This window comes from Euphorbia lathyris, chromosome 6 (genome assembly GCF_963576675.1).
Source record: "Euphorbia lathyris chromosome 6, ddEupLath1.1, whole genome shotgun sequence".
In the NCBI taxonomy this organism is placed as follows: domain Eukaryota; kingdom Viridiplantae; phylum Streptophyta; class Magnoliopsida; order Malpighiales; family Euphorbiaceae; genus Euphorbia; species Euphorbia lathyris.
In genome coordinates, this window is record NC_088915.1 from 63,560,946 (window position 1) to 63,575,404 (window position 14,459).

A 14,459-nucleotide genomic window follows, 5' to 3' on the forward strand; every position below is an offset into this window, starting at 1 on the left:
TGTTATATACAATCCTTTGTAACTGTTTCCTTTTATTTATTTAAATATTCTAGTATAAAACAAACTTATTATAACAAAAAGAATATGCGGTATACTAGACGTATAATAAAATATTTATTATTATTATTATTCAACGACAGATCTTGTATTTACTAACGATGGAGTTTTCTAAATTCCAATGCTTGTAAATGTTCAATTGAAATTTTTAGAGTACATCCTAAAAAATGAACTTTCTATACATAAGTTAAATGGAGTTTGCTACAACCAGCGGATATTCAAGTGTTCTCCCCACTATTTATATTAGTTTATGAATTTATTGATGGAGAGTATTATTCCAGAAGTACTTTAAAATTTTTCCAGTTCGTACTATTACTTTCGATAATTATGGAGTTGGAGGACGTGGCACATAGTCATCAAATTTCCAAGAACCATCATCCTGTTGAAACATTCCATTATTATGTCTTACCCACCATTCTAACGGTACGAAATATTCATCTTTCACTCCATCTAAATACTTATTTACAAGTGAAATATCTCTTTCAATCGCTAACTCAAACTCATCTCCCCCTTTCAACCCTGCAATTCCATGAAGATAAACTTCCAAATTATGTACTATTTTCATCCCATGTTTTAAATATGGCGACTTCGTAGAATCTATCTCCACCTCTTTTCCGATATGGACGTACCCTATTAACGGAAGCTTAGGAACAGGATCGTGAACATTTTCAATCCTTAAAACGTGAACATCTTTGAGTTCATCAAACACTTTTTTGAAGTCTTTGTTTCCGACACAAGGGCTACCAAACACGATTGCAGTCACCGGAAAAGTCTTCTCCGACTGCCCTGTTGTTTTGTTATGTCCATTGGCTGCTATATCCACTGCGTTTAAAATAGCTATTGCTCCGCCAAGACTATAACCTGTTACTGTTATACTCACTTCTTCTTCCTTGTATTTCTCTACTAGCTTCCTAACCGCCTTTATAACCTGAAAGCCAAAAAAAAAAAAAATTAAAAACATCATTTTTAGTTTAATCTGAAATGCAGCAAAACGATTTTTATTGGTCGAAAACATTACTTCTGGAATAATATAAAATTTCTCCTAGTGCTTTTATTTTTTATAATTGAACAGGGCCGCTTCCAGTATTTTACAGGCCCTAGATAGTACCGGTCCTGACATTTTTATAGACCCTAGGCAAAAAAAAGATAAGAAGCTCTTAAAAAATTGTACTTAAAAATTTAAAATAGAAATTTGGGTCTATTTTAGATCTAAAATATCATTTTATTTGGTTATTTTCTAGGTATGAAAGAGTATTATAACTACATTAAAAAAAAATTACTATATATACAATAAAAAACAATTTGAGCCCATTTTGACTTTGACCCTAGACGGTCGCACTCCTAAACCTTGGCAACTCCAATACTCAATTTTTTTACAAATTTAACTCTAATATATATGAAATATAATTATTTTTTGACTCAACAAAAAGAACAAATTGTAGATCAAACTTTTTGGTAATTTGCAAAGAACTAAACAATTAATTGATATATTATTGTTAGATTTTGTACAAAATTATCCCTATAGTTATTAAGTGAAAATTGATCTAACCCTTGTGTACAAAACAATCTAATTTCAAGCGTCGTTTCATGTGCAATTTTATATTCGGGCTATCCTGCAACCTCTAGCATTTTGACCATCCAATAAGGCTTTTCTGTTACCGAAAAAAACTCATCATCCGTTAATGACATTGAAATAATATTGTCGGATGAATCTTGCCTTTGAAATTATACTATTTTATAAGAAGATGATGACTTTTCTTTTCCCAATAACCATATAGCTAAATTTGTAACGCATCCCTATTAATGTTAAGAGAAAAGTTGGAAAATAAATTTTGAAGCCCCTTGTTATATTGTTGTTGTTAAGAGACGATGACTAATAAAAAAAAGACAATTTGTATTATTATATTATAATTGAAATCAATTTTGAAATTTATAAGGAAATTTTTTAATTTTTTTTTGGATCGGAGATCCTCTTAACCGGGAGGCCCTACGCGGCCTCCCCTGGATTGTAATTAAACCTTAATAAGCATCTGCTTGAGTTTTTAGTTTGGTCAAGGGTTCGAGTCCTAAGATATTTTATACTTTTAATTCAATTGATTCCATGATATTTCGGTCGATTTCTCACATATACAATTAAATAAACAAATCAAAACTTGAAACTCACCTGCTCTCTAGCACTGGTCTTAGAATAAGTAGAATCCAAATCTTTAGCAGTATAAACAGAATGAAACCCCTTATGAACTTTCACATTATTACCATCACAACTTTCTCCAAATATCTCCGAACCAGAAACAAACAAAACAAGAGCATCTTCACTCAAATCCATATCATGTCTCCCAATCCCTCTCCAAGAAATTAAAATATCTCTTCTTCCAAGCACACCCTTTCCTTCATCTGTAGCCACTGCCACATAACCAATCAAACAAGATTCACCCTCAACAATCCAATTAAACATCTTAATCTCCGATCTAGCATAAATAAAATTACACAAACTATACTTATACGGATTCCCATGTTCCAATCCAACCTTAGAGAAGAAATCCTCCGCCGGAAAACGGTTCAAGCCGTAGCCTTTAGACATTTTCTGGTCGTTAAAGGCATCAATAATAGCTTGAGCTCTTTCACCGTAGTGAATAATATAGCGACGGAGATCAATGTTGAGAGGATCTAATAGACCTTCCCAGTTATTCTGGCCACTTAAGTTCTTCCAATTTTGTGCTATGCTCGACATAATAATGATATTTGTGACTCTTTTGAGATTTCATTAATTCTTATAGGAGACATGGTAGGTATGCATATGCGTGCACATAATTAAATTGTTTTGTTCATAGTTTTGTTGAATTTTGATTTGAGCCGGAAGGAATACTTAAAGAGATCAAACTCTCTGAATAACTGTTTTTGTTGTTTATAAGATTTGAAATTGAGAGTGCTAAAAAGAAATCCTAACTATTCCAACTGAAAACAAATTATTTATGCACATAATTAATAAACTTTTGTCTATAAGGATAGGATGAGGTAAGAAACCAACTTTGGACACTTCATCTAGGTATGACATTTGCTTCTATCCAGTGGCGAATAAATGATTGTTCGGTTGGAGGACCGATTTTATATGTGGTGTGTAATTTTTTTTTGTTAAATCGGTGTCTAATAAAAAATATTCGGATTTAGAGAGGGCCTAGGTAAAAAAGAAATTAGAAATTCAGATTTAAAAAGGGTCTAACTCACAAAAAAAATTAAAAATTTGGGTTTAAACAGGCAAAAAAAATTAGAAATTTCGATTTAGAGAGGAGGGTCTAACAGCCTAAAAAAATTGGAATTTTGGATTTAGAGAAGACCTAATAGGACCTAGGCCAATTTGAAAATATGGGACCAGAACCACCACAACTTCAAATTTTGTGAAGACATAAGGACGAAAACTACTCGTGGCCATGGTGGTTCCGACAGCTAGAGAGGCCAGGCCCCCAGCCCCTGTCTCCGCCCCTGCTTCTATCATATATTGATATCTTTATTAGTAGAGGGATACCTTTATCTTTTTTTAAGGTTTAAATTACTAATTATTTGTTGAAATATCCAAAATGTTGTTATATATATGCTTCTTGACTTATCTGCTTATTTTCTATTGACTTGTTATTTTGATAACATTTGCTACTGACGGATCAAAATTGGTGAAATCTCAATCAGTGTGGATTGTGAATTACTTTATAAGTTAAGAGACTAATATTACCAAATAATAGGTCATAGAGCAATACCAACATTTGGATAAATTAGGTAGCAAAACAAGAATTTTGAATAGATTAAAGATTAAATAATTCTTTAATTTTATATCTCTTGTGACTTTGTGACTTTGAAAATTTCCCTAACCTTAAGATACTTCTGCTATTAGTGAATTTAATTGTTGTTAAAAAAATCACTGGTTCAAATATATGACTAAACTAGTGGAACACGCAATAATATTGTTTATTTAAATTTTCTTTATGTTTTACCAGCTCTAACAATTTAGTGATGAACCTGAAGTGTGGTTCAATGGATTGTAGAGCTAAGTTCGTCATTCAACTGAACCTTCATACAACTAATAAGCTTCTGATTATCTCACTGTATATTATAATATGACGTTCTTTGTCTTGCAGTCTCTAAGACCCTTTTTAATGACCCATCACATTTGGTTTTCTTACCTTCGGTTTTATATATTGGTGCTTAAATTATTATATTGTTGGTTCTTAAATGAGTCCATTTCCATCGCCATTTTGTATATATTTTTCCATTCTATTCCACCTCAAAAGTGGTTTATGAATATAAATTTGGACGGCTAGATTAATGATCGATGACTCGACAACATTGAATCACTGTGAAAAAGGAGAAACCACATTTTGTAATGTGTTAATTCAATTATATTCAATTAAAATAATATGATAAACACAATTTAATAGTAATTAATATTAATTAAATGAATAGTATCATAAAGCTATTTTATAACTTAATCCATACCATTTTTAACATAATATCAATTTTCTAATTAAATTCAATATATAACGAAAAAAAAAAAAACCAATTCTTTAAATCAAATACAATCTAATATAATTTTTTTTTTTAAAAATTAGTTATCATTTTATTATTATAATATTAAACAATCAAATTATCAACTTTAAATTCATAGACCTAATCTATCAAAATTCAATCAATTAAAATTATCAACACTATTTCTTCTCAATTTTGTTTATAAATGAGCGTTATAGTTTCAATATAAACTCAACGATTATATCAAATCACAAGTTTGAAATTTGAAGGACTCCATAAGAAACTTATATTAGTTTGTAGTTCTAAAATATTTCAATATAGAATGAGAAATTCTAACATGGTCTCGGTTATTTGGATATTACCAATGGAAATTTTAGAATATATGTTAATATATTATGAATATTTATATTCAGATTAGGTAGTTTACTTGTTAAAATAACATATATTTGTATTAGTTGACTTGTTACCTTAATTCTAAACTTAAATGGCTCCATTTCCTTAATTCTAGCATAAGATGGCTTTATCGTATTTTGTATATAAGCCTATTTTGACTAATGAGATAATCAACAAATTACCTTTCTTTCATGGTATGAGAGCTTTTACGTTCCTATATGGCTCCCTTCTCTTCTCTCTTCTATTGGTCATTCTCTTCTCTTCCCGTCATGTTTCCTTCCTCCCAATTTGTTCTTTCCGCCATGGCTGAGAACAAGTTTCACACAAGTCTCGCTGTGTCGAACATAAACAAACATCTCTGTAACCCTTGAACTAGAGAATGTTCAATACACAAGATCTCACAAGGTCCTCCACCATATCATCTCACCGGCGGCAGGAATGGTGAAGGCACCAACCTCCAATGAGGAAAAAGAACTTTGGTAAACTCTTGATGCAACGGTTCTAGGATGGAGTTCTACCACCATCTCCAAAGATCTCCTCAAACAATAATTGAACCCGATGCAAGGATAAAAGAAGCCTGGAATATGTTGCATGATATATTATAGGATAATAAAAACTCTCGTGTTGTTGCTCTTTAGCAAGAATTTTCTCATAGAATTATGGAAGATTTTTCTAATCCCTCATCGTAGTGTCAATCGATCAAGGCATTGTCAGATCAATTGAAATATGTTGGGTCGCCGGTACATAATGATCAGTTAGTATTGCCAATGGTTTCGAATCTCACTGAGGCTTACAATAGTGTTGGGACTCTCATTCACCAAAGCAATCATCTCTCTCCTTTTTACCAAGCACATCCAATGCTTACCCTTGAGGAGGCATGCTTGGCTAAAAAGGCAGCAACACTTTATCAGTCTACCATGGTTGCTGCATTTTCCTAAGCAACTGATGTTGGTTCCTCTTATCTTTCTACTAAAGTGCATCCTCATCCAAACCCTAATAGCAAAAGGGGCAAGACATGCCCAATGGAAATCATAATAATGGTGGAGTGTTGGGGTTTTATGTCCTATAGACAATTGTTTTAGGATATAAACATGTTAAATGAATTGTTCTTTTATATCATTTGTTTTAATAAGATATAGTTTGTTTTCAACTATATAAAGGCAGTCACCTTTTAAGAACTAAATAAGTCAAATAAAAGAAGAATCCTAAAGTTTATTTAAAGTGATTATAAAGTGTTCATACAAGCATGTAGTGAGACCAAACCTTATAGTAAACTAATAAACTTAAAACCACCCCAAGTCAAGTAATATGTTTAAATATGGATTGACATAATACTGTTGAGACTTGCATATAATAATGTCTTCTGTTATGAACAAAGAGATGATCTCACAAGCTTCAGATATGGAGATATCTGGACAATTACATGGATCAGGTGAAGGAGTTTATTAGGATTGGGGACCCGACTTGAGATAACAGGATGGATGGATCTATCCTATGTCACCTGTTCATCACATTGGTATTAGGAGTTATAAGTAATCATCAGATTCAAAGGAATGTTAATTAGTGATTCTGAATTATGGAGTGTGATACTTTGACTCTGTTCAAACACGATCCATAACAAGGAGGACCCTAGGGTGTGTGCGGGAAGACGTTGGGTATCACACGAAGTAATTGCAGAATAGTTGATATTGGATTTAATTAAAAAAATCAAGGAAATGGATAAGGAAATTGATACAATAAAAGTAGAAAGTGTGGAATTTGGTCAACTTCCTTCAAAAATCAATATAAAACCAAGGTTATGGTTTTGTTTTAATTAGGTGGTCAATAAGAAGAAAGTTGAATTTCAAATTCCCTATGTAAATCTCTTAGTCTATTAGTTTTCATCACATTCCATTTCGTCTGAAATCTCCACCACCGCTTTAGTTTTCCCTTCTTATTCTCTGTCTTTCTCACATCTGATCAGATTTCCTCGTAATTTCAGTTACCGCTTTGATTTCAATTCGGATTCCTAGTGCATTCATAAGGTTTCTTTTCTCTTTCTCTTTTCTTCTTCTTCATATTGAATTGAATTGCATTTTTATTGTTCATCTTTCTTATTCCAATTGAGTTATGGATATTGACACTTAATTGCAGTGACAATGTCGGGAGATCAGTTGAGTGGTTGTGACAGTGATCACGGGCCATTGCAGAGAAAGGGTAGAGCTTCTCAAGTTTCATGTCTTGCAACTAAAAACCGAGTGACAAAATCAATTGGGCACTGACACTGATCGAAAATTACAAAAACTGGCTAGAGTTTCCAAAAAACAAGTGAGAGATGCTGATGCTGAAGATTATGATGGTGAAATAAAAAGAACCAATGTAATTCCAGATTTTGATTTCTTAGGAGGTAGTGCAATCCCACGAAAGAAATCAAAATATGGAGTTACCTTGGTTCTTTTAGTTTCACCGTCATAATCTTCAGCATCAACATCTTTCACTCGTTTTTTTGGAAACTCTAGCCAGTTTTTGCAATTTCTGATCATCGTCACTACATCCTACCAAATTAACATCGTGAGTTACCTTCACTCTTTTTTTCCACCATGCCCATTTGATTTTGTCACTCGTTTTTTAGTTGCAAGACAGAAAATTTGAGAAGCTCTACCCTATCTCTGCAATTTTCCATGATCACTGTCACCACCACTCAACTCATCTCCTGACATTCTCACTTCATTCTCACTACAATTAAGTGTCAATATCCATAACTCAATTGGAATAAGAAAATTGAACAATAAAAACACAATTCAATTCAATACGAAGAAGGAGAAAAGAGAAAGAGAAAGAGAAAAGAAACCTGATGAATGAAGTAGGAATCCGATTTGAAATCGAAGCGGTAACTGAAATTATGAGGGAATCTGATCAAATGTGAGAAAGACAGACAATAAGAAGGGAAAACAAAGCGGTTGTGCAGATTTCAGAAGAAATGGAATGTGATGAAACCTAATAGGCTAAGGGATTTATATAGGGAATTAGAAATTCAAATTTCTTATTGACACGTAATTAAAACAAAACCATAACCTTGGTTTTATATTGATTTTTAAAGGAAATTTGACCAAATTCCACGCTTTCTACTTTTATTGTATCATTTTCCTTGTCCATTTCCTTGATTTTTTAATTAAATTCCCAAATTAATGCTTTGACCAAAATAAAAATAGCAATTTCCTTGATGTCTTGAATTAAGTATTTTTTTTATATGAATTACTAATATGTTAATTGACCGGTGCGGTTTTGACAACCATAAATATTAGTAGTATTTTAAATAAATTTTTAGGTTTTTTCAAATAATTTGAAATAAAGTTTTGGGTTTTTAAGGTAATATTTCAAATAAGTTTTGCGCTACTAATTTTGTTTGATTTTGTCAGTATTCAAAACTAAGCGCTTTGATTATACAGACGCTCGAAATCAAGAATGCGCCTCAATTTTCTCTGATTAGTCTGTCTAGATGTTTTTTTAGCTCCTAGACGGGCTCCGCCTAGGCTGCCTTAAAAAGTATATATATTGCTTAGGCGTCGCTTAAACGACAATGAACAAAAATATTTTCATTGTGAATTAATTTTTTACTTTTTTTTAATTCAGTTTTGAGTTGTTTCAATGATATTGTTGTTGAAATGTATTTATACATTTTTAAAAATATATTTTACAAATATATGTAACAAGCGAAAGAGGGAAATAAATCAGGAAAAACGAAAATGTGCAGTGTTACATATATCCTCCAAAATGAAATCATGAGAGAATGACAGAGCGGAGTGCCACCATTGAATGCCAATGGCTGAGACACCGAATCTGGCAAGCGCATCAGTAGCGCGGTTGCCCTCCCAAAAGATGTGCGCTACCGCAATCTCCATCATGGAGCATTGGTATAAGCATTTCAGCCAGACTTGGCAGATCTACCAAGGCACGTTAGTGGAACAATTTTGGAGTAGATGAACCAGATAAGTTGAGTCCGACTTAATCCACAAGTTGACCCACCCCCGTTCCCATGCGGTGTCCACAACAAAAATACCGCCTGTATCTCGGCAATGTGAGCAGGCGCAGAAATGATAGGAAAGGTGAAGCAACCCCGTGAAAACCCTCTGTATGTTCGAAAAATAGCACCAACAACAACCGCACCTAGTGAGCCCAAGATTGAGATGTCCGTGTTAACCTCAATCCAGTTCTATAGTGGTGGAAACCAACGGACGCATGCCAGGGGGCGGGCACGGAGAGAGGAGGAGCTTCTGAAGGATGCGACAGCTAGAGAGACTTAAAAAGTAACCAGATCGCAACCCTTTAGAATCACAGATGCAGCCTCTAAGTTTAGTAATTGTAATTTGGATTGAAGGAAGCTCGGATTCGAAGGTAGCAAGGTTCCTTGTTCGCCAGATAAGCCAGAGACAATTAATTACCGCTGACTGCTGATTTGTGTATATTATACTTATTTTTACCCCTTAATTCTCATGATTTAATTGGATAATTAATCTATTAATGGGAATTTTAAGTGATTTTTCTATAGATTGAAGAAAGAGGACATTCGTAGATCACTTATGCTTAATTGGAGTGAAATTGATATTTTGGAGGAGCAAAAAGATCAAAATGGAGAACCAAGGATCAAAGAGGAACTTGGAGAAAAACATATTCTACTTGTTCAAGGGTCACTGCCAGTTCAGTGGAAGAGCTCATGCTGTGCGCAAGGAGAAGAACAACCAGGAATGAGTAAGAACAACTATTCGGATGAAAGATAAACCCAAAAATGTGGATTATCACTCTTCCCTGATTTATTAGAGATCATTCGTGAAGGAGAAATTGAATTTCCTGAAGAACAACCATGATTGTGGAAGAAAATAATACAGCATGGGATGTTTGACGGTTCAGCAGACTGTTTCTGTTTGTCAGAACAGTGTGGCAGACCCTATCTTCAATATTTTAATCTATCTAGATCAATGATTTATGCTAGATTTTTTGGCCATTTAAATAGCATTTCTTTTGTGTTGAGATTCATTCAGATTTTAGATCTGAATCATTAGGGTGTAATTTTGTTTCTTGTTCTTTTAATGCATTGTTTGTTCTTCTTTATTATTTTTGTCTTACTTCATTTAATTATGAGTAAGTAATTTAATTAATAGGTATGCAGCTGTCCATGAACAGGTAAAAGAGCAGGTTTACTTCCCTCTAAATTCATTAAGTATACTTAGCTTGGCTGTTTAGTGAGTAATTAGCGTTAAATAGGAGTAGCTAACCTATTTCTTAGTGGAGCAATTACGAGGAGACTCTCTTTGCAAAACTGAACTTTCACTAAACACATTTAATCATGAAATGGAGACGTAATTGATTATATGTTAAGGGTTTTAATTGTTCAAATCAAATGCTTTCCTGTTCTTAAAGCTTAGAGATATATTAATCTCAAAGAGACTTATTTTAATTGTTTTTAAAGAACGTTGGGAACAAGGGACACCTGACTCAACCGATTTTCGTGGAAGATACCTTAAGCCAAAGCTGTTTCTACTTAATGAACAAGGAGTGAAGTGCCTGTTCACTATCATTTCTGCGCATGCTGTCTGCCTGTTCTTCCCAAATCTGAAATCAAACTTCTTTTCAACTTCTTTTATCATTTTATTTTGTCCAATCAACACCAACTCAAATTAATTGATCAGCTACTCTTTAAACTTGACTGTTCTCATCCTTTTAAGTAATAATATTCAACTGTTCTATCCATGTGGATACGATAATTTACTTACACTTTATTACTTGTACCTAGTGCACTTGCTAGTATTCACATTTTTAGGACAACAACTGCCAAAGAAAATGCACCTGCTAACCAAATTTAAAATTTATAGATGCAAATTAGCAACAATCTACAACTTTGAACTTACACTACAAAAAATAATTGTCAAACCCGACCCTAACGATATTGAATAAAGCAGAAAACTACAGATCCTTGATTGTAAGATACACTTGCTAAAAGGTCCAACCATAAAGTCTCTCATTGTACTCTAGTTTAACAATAATATAGTTGCTAACTATTTCATTCTATGCAAATTGATTCAGATTTTTTTTATCTTTATTTGTTTTTCTTGATTCAGTAAAAAAAGTAATTAAATTTTCATTTATAAAAAAATAAAGTATATATAAAAGCTAACGACCCATGACTTTTAAAATGCTGGAGCTGCCCATGTGCCTCATATAGCATTCATGATGTACTACGTAGAAAGTCTTTGACAAAAGTATGATGTATTTATAACATCTATGATATTTTGCTACATTAAAAGTCTTCCTCAGAATTTAAGTGGGGGTGGTTCAATCCTAGTGAAGGGGTTGCTGAAAGTGCATATTGTAACATTTTTTCGAAGGAAAATTATGCCAAGTCTTAATAGGTGAGGAAAATGGGGTGTTAGGGCACATTCATTGGCTAAAAGGACAGGTTCAATTCCTCATATGGGTTGAGGGTGAAGGTAGAAAATTGCACCTTTCTACCATCATATACAAATTCCTCAAATGGCGGTGGCTGCGACTGCTAGGTCATATTGAATTCATAGCCCAACATTAAAAATATTTAATCAATAAAAGAAAAAAATCCTTGTATATTTAGCTTACTGTTTCTTATTCCAATTGAGTTATGGATATTACCACTTAATTGCAGTGAGAATGTTGCTAGATCAGTTGAGTGGTGGTGACAGTGATCATGGGAAATTACAAAGAAAGCGTACAGCTTCTCAAGTTTCATGTCTTGCAACTAAAAAACGAGTGACAAAATCAAATGGGCATGGTGGAAAAAAGAGAGTGAAGGTAACTCCCGATGTTGATTTGGTAGAAGGCAGTGACAGTGATAGAAAATTGCAAAAATTAGCTAGAGTTTCCAAAAAACGAGTAAGAGAAGCTGATGCTGAAGATTATGACGGTGCAACAAAAAGAACCAAGGTCACTCCACATTTTGATTTATTAGGAGGCAGTGTAATCCCATGGAAGCCACAGACTGTACGAATAATTGTAAGTTCTGAAGATTGAAGATTGTGAAATGAAAAGAGACAACGATTCTAAAGATGAAGAAGATTTAGAAGCTCTTTGCATTATGAAAATGATAGACCGAGCTAGAGCTAGAATAGTAGACAATGGAGTGGCAGATAATGGCCTAGTTTAATGAAGAAGATTTAAAAGCTCTAATTTATCAGGTTCTGCTACATATTGATCCAAATTGAGGTACTTTTCTTAAATTGAATAGCCTAATCCAAAGAAGAACCATTACTAGTTTAATGTTCATTATAATTTATGTTAAAACTTCAAACCCGAAATTGCACACCAAAATTAAAGAAGAAAAAGCCCAGAAGGAAGAAAATACTTAAACAAGCAGCCTCTAAGAACAACTTGAGCAAATGGTAGGAAGAAATATGCAACTTGAGTAAATTGTCTTATTCTTCTAGTTCATCTTCTTCTGCTGCAAATTGATCCAAATTGAGGTATTTTTCTTAAATTGAATGGCCCGATCCATGAAAGAACCATTACTAGTTTAATTTTCATTATGATTTAAGTTAAAATTCAAACTGGAATTAGGGTTGTACAATGAATAATTTTTTGGTATTTGGAACCTAACCCAACTCAACTCACTAAAATAAATATTTCATGGATTGGTTGTTAAAACCAACCCATCCCATCAAATATTCGAATTAAAAGAGTTGGGTTGGATTGGATTTGATTGAATATTAATTCAAATAATTCAAAATGATAACGATATATAAAAAATTATAACTTTGAGAATATTAATTATTATATCAACTAAAACAATAGTGGTAACTTAAAAAAATTATAAAAAAACTATTTTAATTCTTAATAAACTTAACTAAAATATCAATTAAAATAATAACTCCAATTTTTTTTTTTTTAAAAAATCTATAAATTTGTTCACTTGAATTTCAAATAACAGACAAGTAAAAACAATTAGTACAAGTAATGTAATGTTCTATCAAATTAAAATATAACAATATTATATTAATATAACTTTCAATCAAATTAAAAAAATTTCGATAGAACATCATCAAACAACAATGTAGTACTCATCAAAATCATCAATAATTTTTGAAATTCCAGAATTTTCAAAATTCCAGAATATCTAGAATTTCTAAATTTCTTAAATTTTAGAATTTTTGAAATTATAGAATTTTTGAAATTCCAGAATTTCTAGATTTTGAAATTTCAAATTCTAGAATTTCAGAATTTTCAAAATTGTAAAATTTTTGCAATTCCAAAATTTTTAAAATTATAGAATTTCTGGATTCTGAAATTCCAGAATTTTCATATTCTGGAATTTCAGAATTTTCAGATTCTCGACTTCTTCAAATTCTGGAATTCCAGAATTTAATAATTTTTGAAATTTCAGAATTTTTGAAAATTTTGAAATCTGAAATTTCAAAAATTCCAGAGCTATGAAATTCCAGCAAATTCTAGAAAATTATGAAATTTTAGAATTTCTGATCTATGAAAACTTGAAACCATATGTTTTTTTTAAATTAATCTTTAATTTTATAAGTTTTCTTTTGAGAATATATAATTTAATATTTCACGGAATTAGAGAATATTATTTTTTGTTTTAGACGTTTTATATGAGAAATAAAAATATATATTTATTAATTATTAAATAAATGAATGTTTTGACAGAATTATTTATTGGGTTCTCGTCACAGCCTCACATCCCCACATTTTATAAATAAATAAATATATTATTTCAAAGGAAACTATATATATATATATATATAATGAGTTGAAAAATCTACTAATGTATTAAAGAATAAGTATGAAAAGAATAATAGGAAGAGAATAATTCTGATTTAGTGAATGAATAATTCAAATTCCATTCAATATTTCTTAATCAAACCTAACCCAACCCAACAAATAAATTAGATAATATATAATGTGTTGTGTTGGGTTGAGGTGGATTGGGTTGGATTGGTGGGTTGGTTATATTTTGTACAGCCCTAACTGGAATATGTAGGTGAAGATTAAAGAGGAGACATCACAAAAGGAAAAATATCTTAAACAAGTAGCCTCCAAGAACAACTTGAAGCGGCATCGATATATTCCAGAAGAGGAAATGATGAAACAAAAGGCACAAGTATCCCCTCAAGTTAAAGTCAAAGCTAGTCAGAATGCAAAGAAATTCGAGGAAATATTAGGAGTGAAGGCTGAAGTTCAAGAGGGTATGTCTGATGTGCTTGTTAGAGGAAACACCAGAATCTAAGATTTGATTATATAATTTTTGAGTTTATTCTTTGCTCATTTGTGCAACGGATACAAATATGATCATCTATGCAGTTGAACAAGCTCTGAAAGCTATTATATGTATATATATATATATATATATATATATAAATGTTTCTATTGGTCTAACTTTCATTCACGTACAACAATTTTGGAAGGAATTAAGGGTAGAAATCTTTAACACATGTATATATTCTTTTCATAAGGTTTTAGTTCACATAAATTTTTACAAC

The 14,459-nt window shown here is 32.0% G+C and overlaps 1 protein-coding gene across 1 annotated transcript; it reads right to left on the reverse strand.

Moving 5' to 3' along the window:
* Positions 1-92: 92 nt before the first annotated feature.
* LOC136233796 (phospholipase A1-IIgamma-like) lies at positions 93-2,788 on the reverse strand. The gene is made up of 2 exons (XM_066023483.1): positions 2,222-2,788; positions 93-985 (listed from the first exon to the last, which is right to left on the reverse strand). Exons 1-2 carry the CDS (start codon positions 2,786-2,788, stop codon positions 383-385), a joined length of 1,170 nt encoding a protein of 389 aa, XP_065879555.1. The 3' UTR covers positions 93-382.
* Between the last annotated feature and the right edge of the window lie 11,671 nt (positions 2,789-14,459).

What these genes read in the sequence shown, in the direction of transcription:
- LOC136233796 (XM_066023483.1), bottom strand. Translation starts at nt 2,788, where the DNA reads ATGTCGAGCATAGCACAAAATTGGAAGAACTTAAGTGGCCAGAATAAC. An exon ending in AGACCAGTGCTAGAGAGCAG is followed by an intron (nt 986 to 2,221) that starts GTGAGTTTCAAG and finishes TTTGGCTTTCAG; the next exon opens with GTTATAAAGGCGGTTAGGAA.